Consider the following 22,189-nt stretch of genomic DNA (forward strand, 5'->3'; position numbering starts at 1 on the left):
GTTACCGGGGAACCTTTCATATCTCGTCACATTAGCAGTAAACTTATCAACAACTTCATTAACCTTCGACTTAAGCCTCTCCGAAAATCCACTATACTTATTCATTAAAACCCCATCATGTACTCATCTACATCCTGTAACAATAATTGTCACACCAACTACTGGGAATTAGCAATCAGTATTTTGAATTTCGCGACAATTTTACGTTAAAAGTTATATGTATACATATAACGTCTATCTCCTAGACTTACATACTTCGAATGTGAATTTTCTGAAAAACATCCCAAACTATGAACTAGTTCTCCGAAATTGGAAAAATGCTGATGAAGCAGCAAAAACTGTAAACGACTTTAACAGTCAAAAGTTTGATGATAAAGAATAGTATGGTGGTAAAGCTGAGAAAAAGAGAAGGTTTGAAACTGGAAAATGGATTGAGCAGACCATGAAGGAGGCTGTGGACAAATCACAAAGACTAAACCTACCTTCAAAGGATCCAAATGTTTCAGTGTCTATTGAAATCGTTAGCAAACACCTTACTTCTTATTCTAAACCTTCACAGACAAATCTTCTTCATCATCCATCTATGTTAAGAATTCTAAGATATTATCTTATCTTTTATTATAAACATCTTCGATATTCCTGAAGATATTTTCACAACTATTCTTATCCGAAATCTTTTATCTCTTCGCAATATCTGCGTTACAACATAAAAAGAAACTGTGTTAGTTTCTAAATTCTGAAGAAAAAAAAATTCGAATTTAAAATAGGAATGTTTTTAAAGCAGTGTTGAGAACTGAAACATGAGTTAGTATAATATAATGACACTTGATCAATGTGATTATATTACAGTAAGTCATGCTGAGTTTCTAATGAAACGTGATGATTCATAGAACATACCGTCATCATGTACTATTTACACGACTTTTACATTCTACCCAATTTCCAAACATATTAAGAACATATCATCTTGATAGCTCTATATTTTCAGATATTCTGGTAAGTTGCCAAATTAAGATCGTGCCATTACGATTTTCTTCTTGGAACATTAACTATGTTCATCCAAAAATTCATATCTACGAATTCTGAACCATTATCCGCTTGACTTAAGGCTGGGAAGAGAAAATGAAAGCATGAAGCTCCGAAATATAATGGAGAATATAAAGCCCGATAACAACCTCGAAATTACAAACCGTGTATATCAATGCGTATAGCAATATAAAGACACGGGAGAATGAAAAACACAATAACCCCAAGGTAATGGTAGAAGAAAATAACTTCCTCCGGTGGTAGATGAAAAAGAAGAATGACAGATATGAAAGTTAAGAGTATATCAAGAATCAATACTGGATGAAGCATATTAACGGATGCTTTAAAGTATGAATTGGGGAGAAAGACTAGAAGGTGTGAGCTGTGGAAATAAAGAAACGAAGGGGGTGGATTTATAGTAAAATATCAGACAGAGAAATCGAGACAGATTATCGCATTTAATCAAAGAAGGTCATGATTTTCTTAATCGCCGAAGAACCAAATCTTATTGCAAAGATTTTCTTTAAATCCAATGAATTCTGGAAATCAATCATAACTACGTCATCGGTTAAAATAAATATACGTTTACTCATTTCACTCTCTTGCGATAGCTTCACTTATACTCTTCGCGTAATCAAATTGTTTTATCTATATTACTCAATGATGATAAAACTCTATTTATCAACTCATATTCGTCATGAAAACATTTTTATAGTTAGCCATGACGACCTCGATCAAATTTCGGGACGAAATTTCTTTAACGGGTAGGTACTGTGACGACCCGAAAATTTCCGACCAAATTTAAACTTAACCTTTATATGTTTCCGACACGATAAGCAGAATTTGTAATGTTGAATCTCAAAAAGTTTGGAACTACATTCATGTAATCAATTATCCTTTGACCGTGTTCGACGATTCACGAACAATTATGTGTATATAGATATGTATATATAATATATAATATTAACTGAAAACATTAACAAAGTATTAGATATATGATACTTTACATGAACGTATTTGTTTCGATATATTTATTGACAGAATTAAGAGATAATATCAAATGATTGAATTATCAGATACATTATGATATGATTACGGGCCTATGTTATGAGGTCCACTGTGATTTAAGAAATCTATTCTTTTTGACCACTCATTACTTAACTAGTATGATAAAATAACGATATTTATATTTTATTTTATCAAATATATATAACGATTTAAATTAATATTATATATATTTATACGCGTATTATACGTATATAGTTTTATACTTTTACTATACTTTAACTTTACCTTTACTTTACTTTTACTTTACTTTAACTTTAATAATTCATACTTTAATAATTCACTTTAATAATTCATACTTTAATAATTCACTTTAATAATTCATACTTTAATAATTCACTTTAATAATTCATACTTTAATAATTCACTTTAATAATTCAAAAATCTATTATAAATAGAATTCAATAGGTTTTATTATTTCATAGAAACTTGAAAATATATTTCTCTAAACTCTCTCAATCGAATTACACATATATATATTTTCTTTGTATTATTTCAAGATATTATTAGTATACATAAAATACTACGACGGAGTTATATTCAGACGATTTTAAAATAAGTTTTCAAACGGGATAGAGCTAATGAAATTATGGGTTATAGCTATGGAGGTTATGGGTATTGATCGAGGGTATTGCTCGTGAGGTCAACCTAACGTTTATCATTTTCGTTTCGTCTACGTACTTTCCTGCAATATTGAATCTCAATATTGATACGTGAGCACTCATAACTTAACTTTTATATTTCAATAGTGTATCCCTGACTAGTGCTCGAGTATATAGGATTATGCATGCTTGTACATTCGATATTGTCCTTAGATAGGTTTGTTGAATCCTGAATTAGATACATATGCTACTGAGATAGGGTATATGATATGCATGTCATTGGAAAGCTAGCGAAAAATTAAGAACTTTTCATTTAGATATCGAATGGTTTCGATGAACGGATTAGAAGTTATAGTCAACTGAATTTTAGTATTATTGTTAAAATGATTATTATTATTACTATCGTCGTTATTATTTTAATAGAAATATCATTGTTATTATAAAATATCATTATTACTATTATGTTAGTATTATCATTTTATCATAATAACATTTTTAGTAAATATAAATATTGTTATTTTTTTTATAGAATAATAATAATTATTATTACAAAATAATACAACTTTTACTTATTATTATTATGATCAATATTATTTTATCAAATAAATAGGGGATACAAAGATATTTTCACCACGCGTAATATAATTACATTAATAATACTTACCACTATAGTTTTACGATATTAAGTGAACTTTATAAATTTTACTACTTAAGATATATAAAAGTATATTTTATCATATATAAACGTTAATATAAATTTTTATTAATAAATGACTTTTATTATTATAAAATCTAATAAATATATTTAAATATATAAAATGACTATAGTTAAGTTATATAATAAACACGTATAAATTTTAGAAGACATTTTGGGTTAAGTTGACTTTTGTTGACTTTTGCATATTAGTCTCGAGCATTAGGATTGTGGTACACTATGACTTGACCAAAAATTGTTAGACAAATATTGACCAACATATAAATATATATAATTAATATAGGTTCGTGAATCCGAGGCCAACCTTGCGCTTGTTAAATGACGTTATGTGTATTTTTACTACGAAATACAGTATGGTGAGTTTCATTTGCTCCCTTTTTAATTGCTTTTGCAATATATATTTTTGGGCTGAGAATACATGCGCTGTTTTATAAATGTTTTACGAAATAGACACAAGTACTAAAACTAATTCTACGTGGGTTTAAACCAGAAATATACCCTTAGCTTGGTAACATTAAACTACTTGTCTATGTACGGTAGGCGCGAATCCTAAAGATATATCTATTGGGCCTGACAAACCCCATCTTGACTATGGGATGCTTTAGTACTTCGAGGTTATATTAAACACACCTGATCTGGTGTACTTCAGAGGGTAAAACACGAACGTTAAGGCTTGTTACCGGGTGCCTACAACTTATAGAATACTTTTATACACTCGCGAGTGTACGGATATTTATAGAAACTGAAATCTTGTGGTCTATTACTATTACGGAAATGATTGATTATGATAAACTAATGAACTCACCAACCTTTTGGTTGACACTTTAAAGCATGTTTATTCTCAGGTATTAAAGAAATCTTCCGCTGTGCATTAGCTCATTTTAAGGATATTACTTGGAGTCATTCATGACATACTTTGAAAGACGTTGCATTCGAGTCGTTGAGTTCATCAAGATTAATATTAAGTCAATTATAGTTGAATGTAATATGAAATGGTATGCATGCCGTCAATTTTTGATGTAAAGAAAGTTTGTCTTTTAAAAACGAATGCAATGTTTGTAAAACGTATCATATAGAGGTCAAATACCTCGCGATGTAATCAACTATTGTGAATCGTTTATAATGTATATGAACGGATCCTTTCAGATGTATTTTATTTGATCTCCAAGTTCTTCGATTTCTAGCTTGATTTCTAGAACATTCTAGGAATCTTCACATAGACTAACTTTTAATGTTATTTTCAGGGTTATGAATTTATAAAAAAAAAGGAAAAAAGCAATCTTGACCAGTAGTTAAAAATGCAGTATTCAAGATTGGAGACTTACTAACATCATGTAAAACAATTGTTTGTTGCATTCAAAGTGTATTGTCTCATAGCGTTTCCGAAACTTATTGTTACCATGCTTTTTGTTTCAATACGAATACTATCAAAAATGAAGTTTTTTGTTATTGTACATGTATCATACAAGTAATACATCCCAATACGAACGTTTTTAAATACTATTTTATAGAGCTGTCATGCAATGCACGAGCTCTTAAAATCTAGTGTGTGTATATATATATATATATATATATATATATATATATATATATATATATATATATATATATATAGAGAGAGAGAGAGAGAGAGAGAGAGAGAGTTAGGTAAGTTAAAATGAGAACGAAGTAAAAAAGCGAAAACTCCGAGAACCATTTTAAACCATTAGATTGATTAGATCGATCGCTGGGAATAGATGTACACTAAAGAGGGTAAAGTAGTAACTAAAATAAGGAGGAACATTCTATCAGTGTATAAGTTAAAAATATTAAATCTACACTAAATAGGGTACTTCTGGAAACTAAAAAAAGGTGGAACGTTCTATTAGTGTATAAGTTAAACATAACCGTAAGAGCAGTTGAGAAAAATCAGGGTAGAGGTTTTAGTAACAAATTAATCATGATAAAACTTCCTTTTCTGAATGTATTAACATTAAAATCCCTATCTAGCCTAAATATCGATTAGAAGTTGATCGATTTTGAAAAAAATCCCAGTAACTTTCAAAACAACTTTTTAAGTGTGTACATCTGCATCGTAAGCATTCAAAGAGTGTTCAATCGATAGCATAATATTTGGTCATACAATTGCTCAATAACCAAGGTACGATATGTTCAATTGATAATTTTTAATTGTCATTCTTTTAATTTCTATTGATTTTTAGTTATAAACGTTGTTTTTTTACAGTGATTAGTTCATGGATGCTATAGAGCATACTCAAAATTGAACATTCAGGTATGAAAATTCGCTGATTATACATAGTTATCCATTTCGTGATTTATAATTGAAAGTGATTAATATGCATAACAAGCGGTTAACATGTTAACTTTGTGTGAATATGTTAATTTGTGTAGTTCGAACTTGTCCATATGTTTAATTATGTTTATGAGTTTAGTAGTTAACATTGTGTGAATATGTTAACTTGTGTAGTCTAAACGTGTTCAGTTACATCTGATAACATACGTAGTTGATGTTCACATTAGTAAATGACATATTTTAACTTTGTGTGAATATGTTAGTTGTTCAGTTGTGTAGTTATGTAGTTATGTTTATGAGTTTACTTGTTAACATTGTGTGAATATGTTAACTTGTATAGTCTAAACGTGTTCAATTGTTTAATTATGAACTTGAGTTTAGTTGTTAAGAATTGTAGCGTGTTGTAAAAACAAAAAAAACTTCATGAATTTAACATGTATGTTATGATGTTAATTAGTGTATTATGAACATGTTCAGTTGTTTAAGTATGCACGTGTGGTTAGTTGTTAACATTTGTCAATGTATTAATTTGTGTGGATTATCAGAGTACATCTTTTAACATGTGCAGTTGATTTTCACATGAGTATATGACATATGTTAACTTTGTTTGGATATGTTAATTTGTGTGGTATTAACTTCGATCAGTTATGTAATTATATCTTTGAGCAGGGCCGTCTCAACAATTTGAAGGCTCTAGGCGAAAATAAAAATGGACCCTCACACACGTTTAATTTTTTATACATTTAAAAGGATAATACTTAAATTTATCAATTTGTATATACTTACAATACAATGCATTTAATTATTTAAAATAACAATATTACAACTTTAATTGACAATTTTTTATTTAACTAAATAGAATATTTTGATATATATATATATATATATATATATATATATACATACACACACACACACACACATACATACATACATACATACATACATACATACATACATACATACATACATATTTAAAATTTTGAGTCCTTCAAATTTTTTGAGCCCTAGGTGGTTGCCTATCTTGCCTATGTCCAAAGACGCCTCTGTCTTTGAGCTTAGTTATTAGTGTTGTGTGAATATGTTAACTTGTGTAGGATGAACGTGTTCAGTTGTTTAATTATGAACTTGAGTTTAACTATTAAGAATTGCAGTGTGTTCTTAGAATAAACAACTTTATGAATTTTATATTTAAGTTATGATGTTAGCTAGTGTCTCTGAACATGTTCAGTTGTTTATGTATGCACGTGAGGTAACTTGTAAACATTGTGTCAATTAGTAGATTTGTGTGGGTTCACATTTGTACCATCGATGTGGACTCACTATTTACGATGTATGTTAACTCATGTGGATGACTTAATTGTAGGTATCGACATAGAACAAAAAACATTCTAACAAGTTTTGAAGATGATGATGTTGTTATTCGTTTGAACTTTTGTCTATGTCTATATATATAATGTGAGTAAAAAGTTAAGAAAAACTGTAATTTTATAAAATTTAATTTAGCTTGCAACTTAAACCGAAAGTGAATTATGCTAACTTAACACATATAATTGGAAGAATAAAGTGTTAAGAAAGCAGATGATGATACGTAGCGACATTAGTATTGAATATTTACTACTCGTGTTATAATTATATAATTATAGAATAATATTCTCCGTGTCTCCAACAAGTGTCAACAGCAAACGTCGATTTATTGGCGACTTGACGGTTGCTTAACTTCGGACAGGTTTGAAACCCATGAAAATTTGATTCTATCATTTTCATGGCGTCTCACACTTTTTTCTTTATAACCTACTTATTAGTCGGAGGTCCATGTGTAGGCAATCTCTCTATCCATAGAATAATGAGAGGGGAAATTTTCTCTACTCTTAGGATGTTTTTACTCTGGGTAGAGAAATAACTTCTCTTTATTTTAAAATATGATACACACACGTAACTGGTGACGATATACCTAATAATTTGGTAAACTTAATAATGTGTTCCAATCATACATGACAATTTCAACTAAATTCATAAATTAATATTAAATTCAAAAATAACCATCAAGGTTAGGGTGGGTTATATAGGTCTAGTTAAAGTTAGTGTTAACAATTGATATGCTGAATATATTTGATTGTATATTGATATTAGATTGAATGAATAATTGCTGATCTAAGTTGATAAAAAGGAAAAGATAAAAGAAAGAACAAAAGACTAAAAGACTACATTGTGAATTAGTTTGGTTGCTTTTTACAATTGACAAAGCTAACCATTTATGTTACTTAGTCTTGAACGGCTATATGGTGAAATTAGCAAAGGAGCCTAACACTTTTATGAAACTATTCAACTTTGACTAATTTAGGAAAGAGGACAATTAGATGCTTGTAGTAGCCGTTGAGAATCATAGAAAGTAATCTCATGTGATCCAAAAGTCCACTTTCCATTTTAAGTAAATCTATTGTTGCTTTATTTTCTAACACTCCCCCTCAAGTTGAATATTGGAATTTCCAATATTCAACTTGCCCAATACGTCGTTGAGAAGTCTTCCGTTGACTAGTCAATCACAAGCTAGTCTTCAGTTTTGTTCGGTCGATTCCCGGCTTGAACTTCTTTGATTTGCCTCTATCATCAAGCTCCCGACATGAACCTATTTCAATCTTGAACCTTTACTAGTTCGCCAAGGAGTATTCATTTTCTAGACATGAACCCAGTCTAACTTGGACCTTTATTGGTTCGCCTAGGAATATTCAGATTCCAACATGAACCCAGTTCATTTTTTAACCTTGTTTGGTTCGCCAGAAGTATTTAAGTTTCCCGACATGAACCCAGCCCCACTTAAACCTTGTTTGGCTCGCCCGACATGAACCCAGTTCAATCTTGAACCTTGTTTGGCTCGCCTGACATAAACTCAGTTCAACTTTAGCCTTGATTGGTTCGCCCGGAGTGTCTTGCTTTATTCCGTTAGATGCTTCGTTAATCAACTCACGGTGACGCTAGAATCAATCTCCCCCTCACCCGTGTGTTGGATATGTACCGGAAATATCATTAAAGCAAGAATTAGTTACATCGTAATCATATTTCGTTTTTACCAACACACAATGATATTATGATCGAACTCCCCCTCACTTATATGTTGGGGGGTTTTATAATGATATTTAGTCTCAACAAAAGTCACAATTAATTGAAAAGAACATGTGACATGCTTCTCTGTTTGTTTTTGGATCAAATCAATTTTGAGCTTGAATATGAGTTGTGACTCTGTGTCATTATTCACTTTAACATACAAAAGTTTTGGGCCTTGTAAATTTTTTTTCTTTTTTTGAAAAAAAATAAAGAATTGTTGGGCCGTTTTGGTTTATTCATAACAAAAGTTTGGACTTGGATCAAACCACTAATTTCTTTAAACATTAAAATAGGATTTGGGGCTTTGGGCCTTGATTTTGAGATGAATGTCTTTTGACGAGTGTTAAACAACAATTTTGGTCAGTACCACATTTTCATGATTAAAATCTGTGTAAAAAATTTGAAGCCCCCTTTTAAAAGACTTCGATTTTGAACGAAAGCCATATATGAATATATATATATAAGACACATCATCATCATCATTTGTTATTTATTTATTAAAAAACTTAAAAGAGACATTTAATCATTTGACTAGAAACTTGAAAAGGTTTTTTTAATCAAGATGTTGAGAAATCGGATTTTTCATAAAACATCGCATTGTCCGCTTGTACATTGAAAAACAATTTGACCAGACCAAGTTATAACCCTAAAGTTATAACCCTTCCCTTTACAAATAAAATTGACTTTGACCAAAAACAATTATGACACTAAAAGTTTGAGTAAAGAATGACTTGGAACGATTGCTAAAACTTTTTTTAACTCTATTAAAATCAAAACACTTAGTCTCCAAAAAAAAAAGTTGTATTTTGAAGAGAATTTTAAGTCACATGGACCTTTCACAACCCATGGGTTCTTTAACCTTTTCACAGTTACCAAGTTATAATTCTTCCACAAATGAAATGAATAGTTTTGCATATACTGACAAAAAAGGGTTTGGAAGTGTTGACACTCAAAAGATTTTATGCGATAGATCAAAATTATTTTAATTTAATGGAAACAAAGAAGTTACCCCACTTTTTAACTCCTGTCTTGAAAGTCTATTTCACTACTCCCCATTTTCTTTTTATTATTTATGAAAAACAATTTATTTTACAGTTCATCCCAATTCATTTCCCAGGATCATGACAGTAAATATGGTCCAAATTAAACAAAGGTTAACTCTCTTTCTTCTTGAGATGAGCAACTAGGGTTTACCCCTGCATCATCTTTGATAGGTATATCAGAAGAGGAGTTGAATTTAAACACTTTTACTTTGGCCGATTTTTTTGATTGAGGGTTTGTAGGGTTTTTTTTCATACCCATTTGGCCGTTTTTTGTAATTAACACGCAATTAAAGGTAAAAGTTTGAGGAGATAAGGGTTTGAGGTGTTAACCCAAACCCTTTACCTGATTTGCGGTTTTTCAGAGCTTGAAATCGAAGCATTTTGTGGTGTCATTGCCGTCGACTACCGTTGCTTCTTCCTTCGCAGTTGTTCAGGCCATCTCTTTTCTCCTTTCGGTGCCAGGTAATCACCTATGGCCGCCGTTAACTATTTTGATGGTTGGTGGTGCTCACCGTTGTTGGTAGCCTCTTGGTTACCCACGGCTGCAAATCTCACTCTTTCTTTGTTTTAAAGCCGCATATAATCACCATGGCAACCGCAACTATTCTTTGTTGTTTGGTGGTCAGTGATTTTGAGGCTAGATTTGAGCTACCGTCAATTTTGACATGGTAGTTTGATTTTAAGCTAATTTGCTTCAGCAACTCCGAGCTACCATCAATTCTTTGACATGGCAGCTTGGATTTTTCATGATACCGAGTTCTTTATTGCCCCTCTTGTGATAGTCATTCATTTGACCTTGCCATAAGAGTTCATTGGCAGAGAATAATGGGATCATCAAGGTAATTGGTTATTAAGCCGTCGTATGACATGGTAGCTTAATTTCTAGGTAATGATTTAAGCTTAAAAACGGTTGTTTTGATCCTCGATCTACACCGTTAGCTCTGATACTATGTTAACAATTGATATGCTGAATATATTTGATTGTATATTGATATTAGATTGAATATATTTGATTGTATATTGATATTAGATTGAATGAATGATTGATGATCTAAGTTGATAAAAAGGAAAAGATAAAAGAAAGAACAAAAGACTAAAAGACTAAGTTATGAATTAGTTTAGTTGCTTTTTACAATTGACAAAGCTAACCATTTATGTTACTTACGGCTATATGGTGAAATTAGCAAAGGAGCCTAACACTTTTATAAAACTATTCAACTTTGACTAATTTAGGAAAGAGGACAAGAGAATCATAGAAAGGAATCTCATGTGATTCAAAGTCCATTTTCCATTTCAAGTAAATCTATTGTTGCTTTATTTTCTAACAGTTAGCACAACTTGTTCCATTTCAACCTGCTAAAATCTTAAAGACGTTAACAATAAAAGAAACAATACAAAACAACGAGCATAAGAACATCAACAAGCTAGGACCAAGGCACAACCCTAAACCAAAGTGAAAAGAAAAATTGCTGAATTATTTAATCTTTTTTCATCTTAAGCATCGAAAACAGACTTTTTTCAATTAAGAGACATCAATTTGAAATGAACCGTTAAGTGAAAAAGTTGATGAGTGCCAAATAGTATTCAAGACATTATTCTAAATATTTAATTCGGATAATTTAATAATTTGGAACAAATAATAAAATGAAAACACTTTGATTACTAAATAATGTTACTAGTCCTAATCGTTAAACAAATGTAGTACTATATAATCAAGAGTGTTTGAAAATCTCAATCCATCTCACCAAAACCCTTTTCACAAATAATTATCTTTTGCATTTCTACAAGACCATTATTAATGGTGGTGGGCTGATAAGGTGTGATGGATAATTTTTGTGAAATATAGTACTAATGTGACAATTGTGATCAAATGATTGAGTTTGAAGTAGTGATAGAGTGATGGAGTGTGATGAAAAATAGGTTCCACCTTTTTAAATGGTTGGGGATATATGTATTTTATTTCATTAAAAAGGTTGAATATGATTGGTATCCAAAATGCCACTTCTTCTTCCAGTGATAACATCCCTCACGTCTGAAATTTTAAATTTTGCTTCATCACGTCGGATTATGAGCGTGATGGAGGTGTGAAGCTCCAAAAAATCACTTATCACGTGGCAATAAAATTGTCAAACGAAACACGAGAAGAGGTGATACCTTGTTTTTCTTGTCGAATGTCTTCAAACGTTGTTGTGACGTAGTATAACTATCAAACGAAGCACGTGAAGAGGTGGTAGAACAAGAGAACGTTTTCTTCGAGAGTTTTGTTATCATCCATTTCTAGGTGAACATGAAAACGGAGCATCACCAAATAACTGACATTTGGATTTCGCCAGTTGGTTCTTCGTATAGATTCAAGTTGTCCAAGTCCTACCTATTTATCGGGCGTTTTGAAACAATTAGCCTCGCGAAGATAACGAGATCGTGATACAACCACTTTTATATGTCCTTCAAAAACATGTATGTTTGATTTCCCCAATTGAACAATTTTAAAATTTTTAACTTGTATCGAGCCTCGCAATGCAACCGAAAAATAATCTTCAATTTCTCCACTTGTCCACTCTGCTTCAAACCGCTTCACAATATCTCCTCACTTTTGGTAGACATTGTTAAATTGTCCACTTCAACGTCAAGGCATGTTTTTTTTTTTTCGTATGAATGGCGGGTTGTAGTTGTTACTCATTCATAACAAGATACCAAAACAAAGTGTTAGTTTGCTTTGCATATTTCCTCTGTTGGAATCATCCCATCAATCCAACTTTTCATAGCACTATTTTGTCTTCTAGTTCTCAATTGTTGCAGTTGGAAATGATATTCTTTTCGTCAAGTTGCGACTATCTGCCTCTCTTCGGACATTTTCATTTCTTTGATCAATTTCTTTGAGATGAGGTTGGTGTCGGTACCTCGTTTCCTTGTGGCCACATGTCAGGTTCTTGGGTGTTTTGGGCTTGTTGCCACATTAAATCACAATGCCATTTGATTTTAAGAGAGACAGAAAACCTTTACTAAAACCATCGAAGAAAACAAAAGCGTACGCTCGCCAATCGGATGCTGTTTCGTAGTGACAAAACGTTGTGCAACGGCATTCTCAACCCAAAACGCAAACGTCTTTGAGGGGAGGAAATGACTCGCTTGTAATTTTGAATTTCTTGGATTAATTTTTTTTTTATTTTGACTTCCAAATTGATTCCTTTTTTACCGGGTGAAAAACAAATAGCTCAAACAAACAGCCATCTGGCATCCACATCCCGGCCATCCGGCATCCGCATCCCAACCAACAACAGACCAGTGAGCAAAAGATTACCTGTGTTGGGCCCGCTCCAGCATAGGTCTAGGGAGCAGTACTCGCTCAGGCCCGAAATTTTCAACCCTTGTAGGTTCTATTAACACAGTACGATGTAGCTTTGTAGTCATGTAAAATTATGATACAGGCCATATTGTAACCACATTGTATCTATATATTTATAATGTAGATGGAGAAAGCAGATCACTGATAATCATCTAGACGTTTTGATCAAACAAAATAATCCGTACCATCTTCTCGGGTTTCAACAAAACCAGAGTTATTAAATTTTCATCATAATCATAAACAATGAGCAAGTAAATATTATTTCTTGAATTTCCATTCAAGTTTCAAGAAACCAAATTCCATAGAACTGATATCAAATATGCCAAATTTAGCATAAGGCAATACAAAAATGGCAACACATTCTACCGAAGTTTTCCCCATTGAGAAAACTCTTATTTCCGAGTTAAAAAGGGAACACAAAAGTACTCACTGTTCTCTTTTTAACCTGCAAGAGCAGAGTTGAGGGCACTATGAACATCAACGCCAATCTGGGCTTCAGCTTTGTCCAAATCGGTTGATGCTGAGCTCAGCTTCTGTGTAAACTCGGTCAAACCCTTTTGAACTTGTTGTGAATCGATTCGGTCAATTGGAATAGCCTCGACAGCCAATATGTCTGCATAAGAGTTCGAGTGCACAAAAGCAAAACCGCTGCTGATGAAATATTTCTTGATATCGTTACCTTCGTGAACTGAAAGGAGGCCTGGTTTGAGCTCTGCTATTGTTGGAACGTGTCCTGGTAAAATACCCATTTGACCAGTTGTTGCTGGAACTATCACCATATCGACCTGTAGTATCACAAGAATAAAAATTAACAAAAATATTATGGAAAAAAAAAACCTTCAGTTACAACATTTTATTACCTCAATAACATGTTTAGAGCCATAACATCTGCCAATTTACCCTTTTCCATTATAAATATTTCATCTATTTTACACTTGTGACTCGTTAGAGATGAAATATAACGAACCAACCGCTTCATAAGTAAATGGGACTAAATTGCCACCTCAAGGTATGTTTTTATTAGTTATTAGTTAAGTTATAATTGTGATAGTAATAGACACATATATTTTTTTTGGAACGGCAGAAGATATTATTAAGATAAAAAAAAATCCTAGCAAGAAGCTAGAAAAAAATAATGTGCAACAAAACTTACACAGTGTCCAATGGATTTTGCAACCACACGAACCAATTAATCCTAGCTTTTTTGTATCTAGAGAATAACAGTAATAGACACATATATAAACCTGATATAATGTCATTTTAACTGAATAATATAGTCTTGCTTTTAGATATGAAAAGACACATGATGGTTCAAGTAATGAACTTAGATCAACACCAATAAAATGTATCTCATATATGGTGAGGTAGGCTCATATGACAGTGATGGAAAATAAATTTAGCGAACTTAACTAAATTCAACCAATACCTAATGTTACATGTCATGAAACATCTATCAAATGATGGATGTTTAAGTATAGCTCAATATACTAGGCATAAAAAAATACTGGTTCGACACCAGTATGAATTCTGCTATCTTAAACATTTCAAGCGATTCGTACCATATATGTGTGCATGGTTTAAGATGCTGAGCTAACACGACACGATTACACAAATTTGACGAAACATCATAATATTAATTGCATAAAGGTGAATAATCAAGCCGCCAAATAAACGAGATCCACACAAACACATTGATTAGTGATGACCAGATTATTCAACGATATCACTTTAACCTAAATGAATGCTTTATACTTATGTCTATTGTTACTTTAACTTGTACTGTAATACTTCATAACATATCACAAGGTGTGATACAAATAATCAGTTTGTGAATTGAGAAAATCAATTACTAAAGGCCAAATAATTCTTGGTAAAAAGAAAAGAAGATCAAGTATTAAGCTATTTCTGATTTCTTATATTTTGAGAGCAGTTTCACTTTTCTAGTAATTAAATATAGAAAATGGTGCTACTTGCAACAAAAACTGGAAATACATTACCTAAGATGAATGAAATTAGAAGCAACTATTTTCGTGAGGCAATGTAAATTGCCTTGTATCAAGAAATGAACATAACTATGTTTCCATTTAGTAGCCCATGCAAGCAGTCCTTATAGAAATGAGTTTATGGACACAAAACTGCTTATCTTATCGACTTATCAACAGCTATGATATATCAGAATTTGATTCCATAAAGATCAAGTTAACATCTTACGAGAAACATATGACAAACTAAAAGATAAGATTAATGGATAAGAGATAACCATAAGGTCAGTCATCTGTAGCAAAATAAAATGAACCATCTAACTTTTTTTTTACTTTACTCGCTAAAACTTTCAACGTCTTCCATCTTTGCTGGGCCTGCTAGTAATCAAAGGTTCAGGTCCTTTAAAAATTTTGGTTTATTTACATTAATGATAGAACTGTATAGTGTAGTGTCGTATCAAATTCATGAATTGCAGCCAAACATTGTATCAAATAAGTTAAAAGGTATTATAATATGCTTAGACCCCCACATTATTAAATAACAAGTGACTGAGACTTCTCAAGTGTAGATCTAAATATGTGAATTTAATCATTTATAGAAGTCTATATCTCTTGTGTGAACAGAACATGAAAATACATATGTGACGAGTTGATCATAGTTTTAAAATATTCATATTTTACAACTTTCAATCAAAGCTCAGAACAAGCCTTTTTCATTTGGGTCGAATTTGGAAACCATGGTGGAGTTTAAAGCTTTAGACCAACGAATCCTACATTCAACAGTTATTCAACCTGAAGATTTGACAAATAAATTTGAAGTAATGGTAAACAAATCAGGGAACAACCATGCGATGTACATACAAAGACAGTTAAGAAACCTCCAATGTACCCAAAAACAACCCAAATAAAAGACAAGTTAATTAGAAAAAAATCAGAAGACAAAATCCATAACCCTTATAGGCCAACTCTAAAATTCTCTTATACTGGAGCACCCTAAGCTTCTCATTCATTCAACTTGCAACACACATTTTTTTATGCATTACACAAATACGTTTCGATGATTAAAGATATGCAACTCAGTTTACCATAAAAAAAAATTTGGACAAAAATCATTTCACATTAATTGCTTGAAATAATGTCATATATTTAAAACCATACTAGAGCATTATTTTATACCACAAAACCTCCATATACATTTTTTCAACAATTTCCACCATCATCAACAACGCTTGAGTCTTCTATATACTATTTGTATTATAAGGTTTCTCTATTACTTCTAAAAATGTTATATTTTCTTTTGTATGTAAACAGGAAATTGTTTTCCCTTCTTTAAGTATGTTGGATGTTTGTTTTTGATTTTTGTACCTTCAATATAAACCATTTCACCACAAATGACTCTCAAACTTTTAATTAAGAAAGTTACTGGGTTGTTGGATGATACACAAAATGCCTATCTAAGTCACAAGTTACTGTTACTGCTACAGCTGAGCCACCATCTTAAATGTTCTTCTAACTCATTTTTCATGTGATTTTTTACATTTATCGAGATCACGCTTGACATTTTATGTTCGATTTTATAATGCCCTCAATTTCTTAATCCTACATCTCTCTATCTCTTATAAGCATCATTTTAAACCCAACTATATAACCACTTTACCTCATCTCAGATCTCAAAACTACACACACATTGTTCACAATAAAAACGTTAATATATTGAAATGATTAAATAAAAAAAACAACAAAAAACTTAACCTCTTGTTTAGAGAGTTCAGAAGAGTACGGAAGGACGAAATTGACGGTGAGTTTAGATGGCAAATTTGAAGGTGTAGGTGGACGCGGTTCCATATATTGAATCGGTGTTTTTGGTGGATCGATGTTTGGTACAACTTTCTTCCATGCTTCGTTGAAATCGTTGTCGCCGGAGGAAGCTTCGGTGGATACATCGGTTGCGAATGGGCGGCGGATGGTGGCAGCGGCGCCGGTGGAGGTGTAAGTGGTGGTGGTGGATCTGGTGAGAAGCCGATTAGCGACTTGACGGAACATGATTGTTAATTAGGGTTTGTAGAGATTGATTGATTGATTTATTTGTTGTTTTTGATTGGATTTTGAGGGGTGAAATGGGTACAGAGGACAAGGTGATGGCAAAGTTTGGGAATCCTCCTGCTGTTTTAGGGTATACTCCGTAATATTTTAGCAATATATATATTTTTTTTTTAAATGGTAACAATCATATTATCATTTATCACGGACTAATGTCTTTGCCGATACACATGTTTTGAAACAATATTATCATGGAGTAAATTAGAACAAGTTTAGTGTTTAAAGTATACGTATAGATATAGATATAGATATAGATATAAATAATAAAACATAATGATAATTTACAAAAAAAAAAAAAAATTGATAGTGATTAATTCTGCAATTATTTTTGTTAAATCCGCTAACTTTGTACATTGACATATTGTACTAAAACAAGTAATGTATAATATGAGTGAATTTATCAGAAATCTTATTAAATTTATCATCATTTTTTTTAAATAGCTTGAAACTTTAAAAACTCAAAGTTCATTTTCAGACTTTGAGAGAGAACACTCAGATGAAACGTTAGAGAGTGGTGGAATGATCAGACCTTCATGTTCACATAATGGATCTAGAAATGGAAATGAAAGGAACTTCGACTACATCCGGTCATGTAAAAAGGGAACGAAACAACATTTAATTCAAAGTTCTTTCACTCCTTGCTAAAGTTTATACCGAAGTTCACAAGCAGTGTCCCTTGCGAACACTACTAATACTTCTTTATCTTTATTTCCTGAGAACGTTATATTTGTGGGTCCACCTTAACACATGAACACTCACTTGAATAGTGACATTCACTTGTCCATTATTTCACATTCATAAAAAAAAAAAAATCATGTACCCACCTCTCATGCGTGGTCTAATGTTCTTATGTCTGGTCTAATGAGGCCATTATTGTAAACATTTAAAAAAAATCCGGTGAATGTTACTAGTCTTTTAGTTGTTCCACCTTGTTAATAAGTGACTTATACGTAACATATACGTGACTTAGATTAATTGAAGATGGTAGAAGACTTTTAAAATAACATATATCCAACTTGAAAACCAATCCAAACAAAAAATAGTCAACCTTGAAGTGATATCGATTAAGTTGACTATTACATACGAGTTGCTCAACACGTGTAAGATGCGTTGCAAACAGTTACGTATATATGGTTTAACGCTACATAGGACTAGCCTTATGCGTGGTCCTAGACCATTCCCATTTTATGAGATATTTCTTAAATTAATACATCACTTCAAAAAAAATTTCTATCAGTAACTCAATCACATTTCACGATCATCCATAAAATATTCATCACATGAGCTCACCTTTATTATTTTATTATTAAACTTATTAGCGTTATTATTATTATTATTATTATTATTATTATTATTATTATTAGTTAGATAACAATCACTCGAAATTAAACTTTTTTAATAATCAAAAATAACATTACATAATTTAAAACTAATATTTAAAATGGGACACTACATTAAGTAAAAAACTAGAAAATAAAAACGACAAAATGACAACTATAAATTTAAACGACATAATATAAAACTAAAAATTATTCGTGATCGCCGAATGCATTGACATACTTCTTTATATATTTGTTCCAGATTCCATCACCAAATTGTATTGTTCGTTAGGCATGTCGGATACAATTGGATGCGCTAGAAGTTTTAAACTCTCCAACTTTATACGTGATGCGGCTTCTGATAAGGCTAAAAAGGAACATATATTTCATAGCAAAATCCCCCAAGAAAGACAAGATTTTAGTTGCAATTGTTCCATTTTCAAGTAATATTCGTTTATTTTAAATAAGTGCGAAGACAAAAGGCGAAAACGACGAATTGAAGACACAAAGGTCCAAAAAGCTCAAAAGTACAAGATACAATCAAAAAGGTTCAAATTATTGATGAGGAACGTCTAAAAATGACAAGAGTACAAGTTACAAAACGCAAAGTACAAAATATAAAATTGTACGCAAGGACGTTCGAAAATCCGGAACCGGGACCAGAGTCAACTCTCAACGCTCGACGCAACGGTGTAAAAATTACGAGTCAACTATGCACAAGAATAAAATATAATATTTAAATAATTCATAATAAGAATAATATTAAATAATAAAAAGTTGTTAATTGAGCATAGTTCAGGGGTCATAAGTGAAAATTCAATTTCTAAATTCGACTATAAAAGGCTTTGTAATCGTAATGTAAAAACACACCTTTTTTCAATCTTATTTCTTTCTTATGTAATTTATATTTATATTTATAATATTAAGTTTAATTTAAGATTAATAATAATTGGGTTATTGTAAGAAATGTTTTACGGGTTTTAAAGTAGGAACTCTGTCCGTGTAACGCTACGCGATTAATCACCACTGTAAGCTATGTTCTTCCTTTTTAAATTAATGTCTAGTAGCTAAGTCATTATTATGCTTATTTAAGCCGAAGTAATCGTGATGTTTGACTAAATATTAAGACGGGGTTATTGGATTTTGTACCATAATTAAGGTTTGGGCAAAAGACCGACACTTGTGGAAATTGGACTATTGACTATTAATAGATGGGGGGTATTGTCTAATTGAGTGACAACTCATTGGAGTCTGTCGAACCTATCTTCAAATTAATTATCCTAATAATTAATAATGATTATAGTTGTCCTATTTAGTGACGTTCATATGGAATCTATTATAATCATTTAATTAATTATTCGGGTTGGGTAATTGATTATTCAAACTGATCAAGTGAGTAAATTAATATTCATATCTAATCAAAACAGGGGTAGATTACATACAGTGATAACTGGTGTAATTGTTGACAGAAGTGATAACTGCGTCACAGTTTAAATCCTTAATTAGTTGGAATATTTGACTTCGGGTATAAGGGTAATTTGACGAGGACACTCGCACTTTATATTTATGACCGATGGACTATTATGGATAAAAACCAGATAGGTATCAAATAAACCATGACAAAGGACAATTAACCCGAGTAACAATTAATTAAAATCAAAACGTTAAACATCATGATTACGGAAGTTTAAATAAGCATAATTATTTTATTGTATTTTTCATCGCACTTTTATTTTCTGTCATTTTATTTATCGCAATTTATTTTACGCACTTTAATTTTTGTCATTTATTTTTACGCTTAAAATCGACAAACTGGTCATTAAACGGTAAAACCCCCATTTTATAATAATACTACTACTTATTTATATATATATTTTTACAAATAAACTTAATAATATAGCGTTAACTTCACCAGCTCCCTGTGGAACGAACCGGACTTACTAAAAACTACACTACTCTACGATTAGGTACACTGCCTATAAGTGTTGTAGCAAGGTTTAGGTATATCCACTCGATAAATAAATAAATAAAACTTGTGTAATATTTCGTCGCATTTTGTAGTAAAAATTAATACTATTTAGTACACCCCGCTGCACACATCAAGTTTTTGGCGCCGCTGCCGGGGAGCGCTAAAACGCTATATTTTTAATTATAATAATATTGAAATAAAATATAATAATATAATAATATTGAAATAGAATATAATAATATAATAATATTGAAATAGAATATAATAATATAATAATATTTTAGAATATATTTTGAATCGTAAAAGTTTTAAAAAGTCGTATTTATTAAATACTTCAGGGGTATATTATGTAAATTGTAATTAATAATTTCTATCATGTCGCTTTCATGTGAATAGTAAATTAATTAATTTCTTTTCATTTACTATTCATGAATAGTAAATGAATTAAAAAAAAAGTTTTGAAAAAAAAATAATAATTATAAAAAAAAGTATTAATTTGTAAAAAAAAATCATTTTTTTTTAAAAAAAAAAAAAATTTGTAAAAAAAAACGTTTTTTTTTTTAGAAAAAAAAATTCGTTTTTAAAAAAAAAAAAACGTAAAAAAAAAAAAAAAAAAAAACTTAAAAAAAAAAAAAAAACTTAAAAAAAAAACAAAAACGTAAAAAAAAAAAAAAAAAAAACGTAAAAAAAAAAAAAAATTATTAAAAAAATATATATATTTTTTTTAAGATTTTGTCTATAAAAAAAAATTGTTTTTTTTAGTTTTATTACCTTTAGATTTTTAGACTATAGTCGCAACTTTTAGTATTAAGTTTAGTTTTGCCATAGTTATTTTTAATTCTAGAATTTTTAGGCTTTGCCGTAAAATCTCTTAAGTGCTTATTCCTTAGATTAAGTTTTAGGTGCTTTAGAATTTTACGACGCCGTATTTCGCACTACTTTCTTATTTTTATTTTTCGACGCCTATTTTTCGACCTTTTTATTTTTCGACCTTTTTCGACGCGCAATCTTTTTCTTTCTTATTTCTCGCCATTCTAGTTTTTAGGACTTAGATTTTTTTCTACTTCTTCTCTAAATTTCTTAAAATTACGAAAATTTATTTTAAGTGGTTAAATTGATAGACATCAAAATTTTCTGGTTCGTAGTAATAGTTGGATTTGTACGTGGACCGGGTTATTGGAGCCAAACATTACTCAATTATATTGAGACCAAACGAATCCTGCCCCTCTGCTGCATCTTTTGGCTATTCGAAACGTGGGCAAAATCAGAAAAGTCTATTGATTGGACAACTTATATAAGTTTTTCTTATTTTTATAACTAATAGGATATTCTGTGAATGCACCGAGCAAAACGTTCACCACCTTTCATACGTTCACCACCTGTAACTCGATCAAGACATCTAGCAAATATTGTCGCCGTTGATTTTTCTTTAGAATCGTCATCTAGTCGAACAAGAACTCCAACTCAAATTTCCGATATTCCATCTTTTGAACCCGACTTCACAATTAAGAACCCGGAGCATATTCAAGGACAATTCCAAGATCCTGAACCACTAATTATTCCTCCTGAGCCACAAACCATTAAATCAGAATCCTCTAGTGATTCGTATTCAACAAATTCAATT

The 22,189-nt window shown here is 31.1% G+C and overlaps 1 protein-coding gene across 1 annotated transcript; it reads right to left on the reverse strand.

Moving 5' to 3' along the window:
• Positions 1–13,439: 13,439 nt before the first annotated feature.
• On the reverse strand, positions 13,440–17,355 carry LOC139861446 (ATP synthase subunit delta', mitochondrial-like). The gene is made up of 2 exons (XM_071849836.1): positions 16,930–17,355; positions 13,440–13,980 (listed from the first exon to the last, which is right to left on the reverse strand). Exons 1-2 carry the CDS (start codon positions 17,218–17,220, stop codon positions 13,636–13,638), a joined length of 636 nt encoding a protein of 211 aa, XP_071705937.1. The 5' UTR covers positions 17,221–17,355; the 3' UTR covers positions 13,440–13,635.
• Between the last annotated feature and the right edge of the window lie 4,834 nt (positions 17,356–22,189).

This window comes from Rutidosis leptorrhynchoides, chromosome 8 (genome assembly GCF_046630445.1).
Source record: "Rutidosis leptorrhynchoides isolate AG116_Rl617_1_P2 chromosome 8, CSIRO_AGI_Rlap_v1, whole genome shotgun sequence".
Classification (NCBI taxonomy): domain Eukaryota; kingdom Viridiplantae; phylum Streptophyta; class Magnoliopsida; order Asterales; family Asteraceae; genus Rutidosis; species Rutidosis leptorrhynchoides.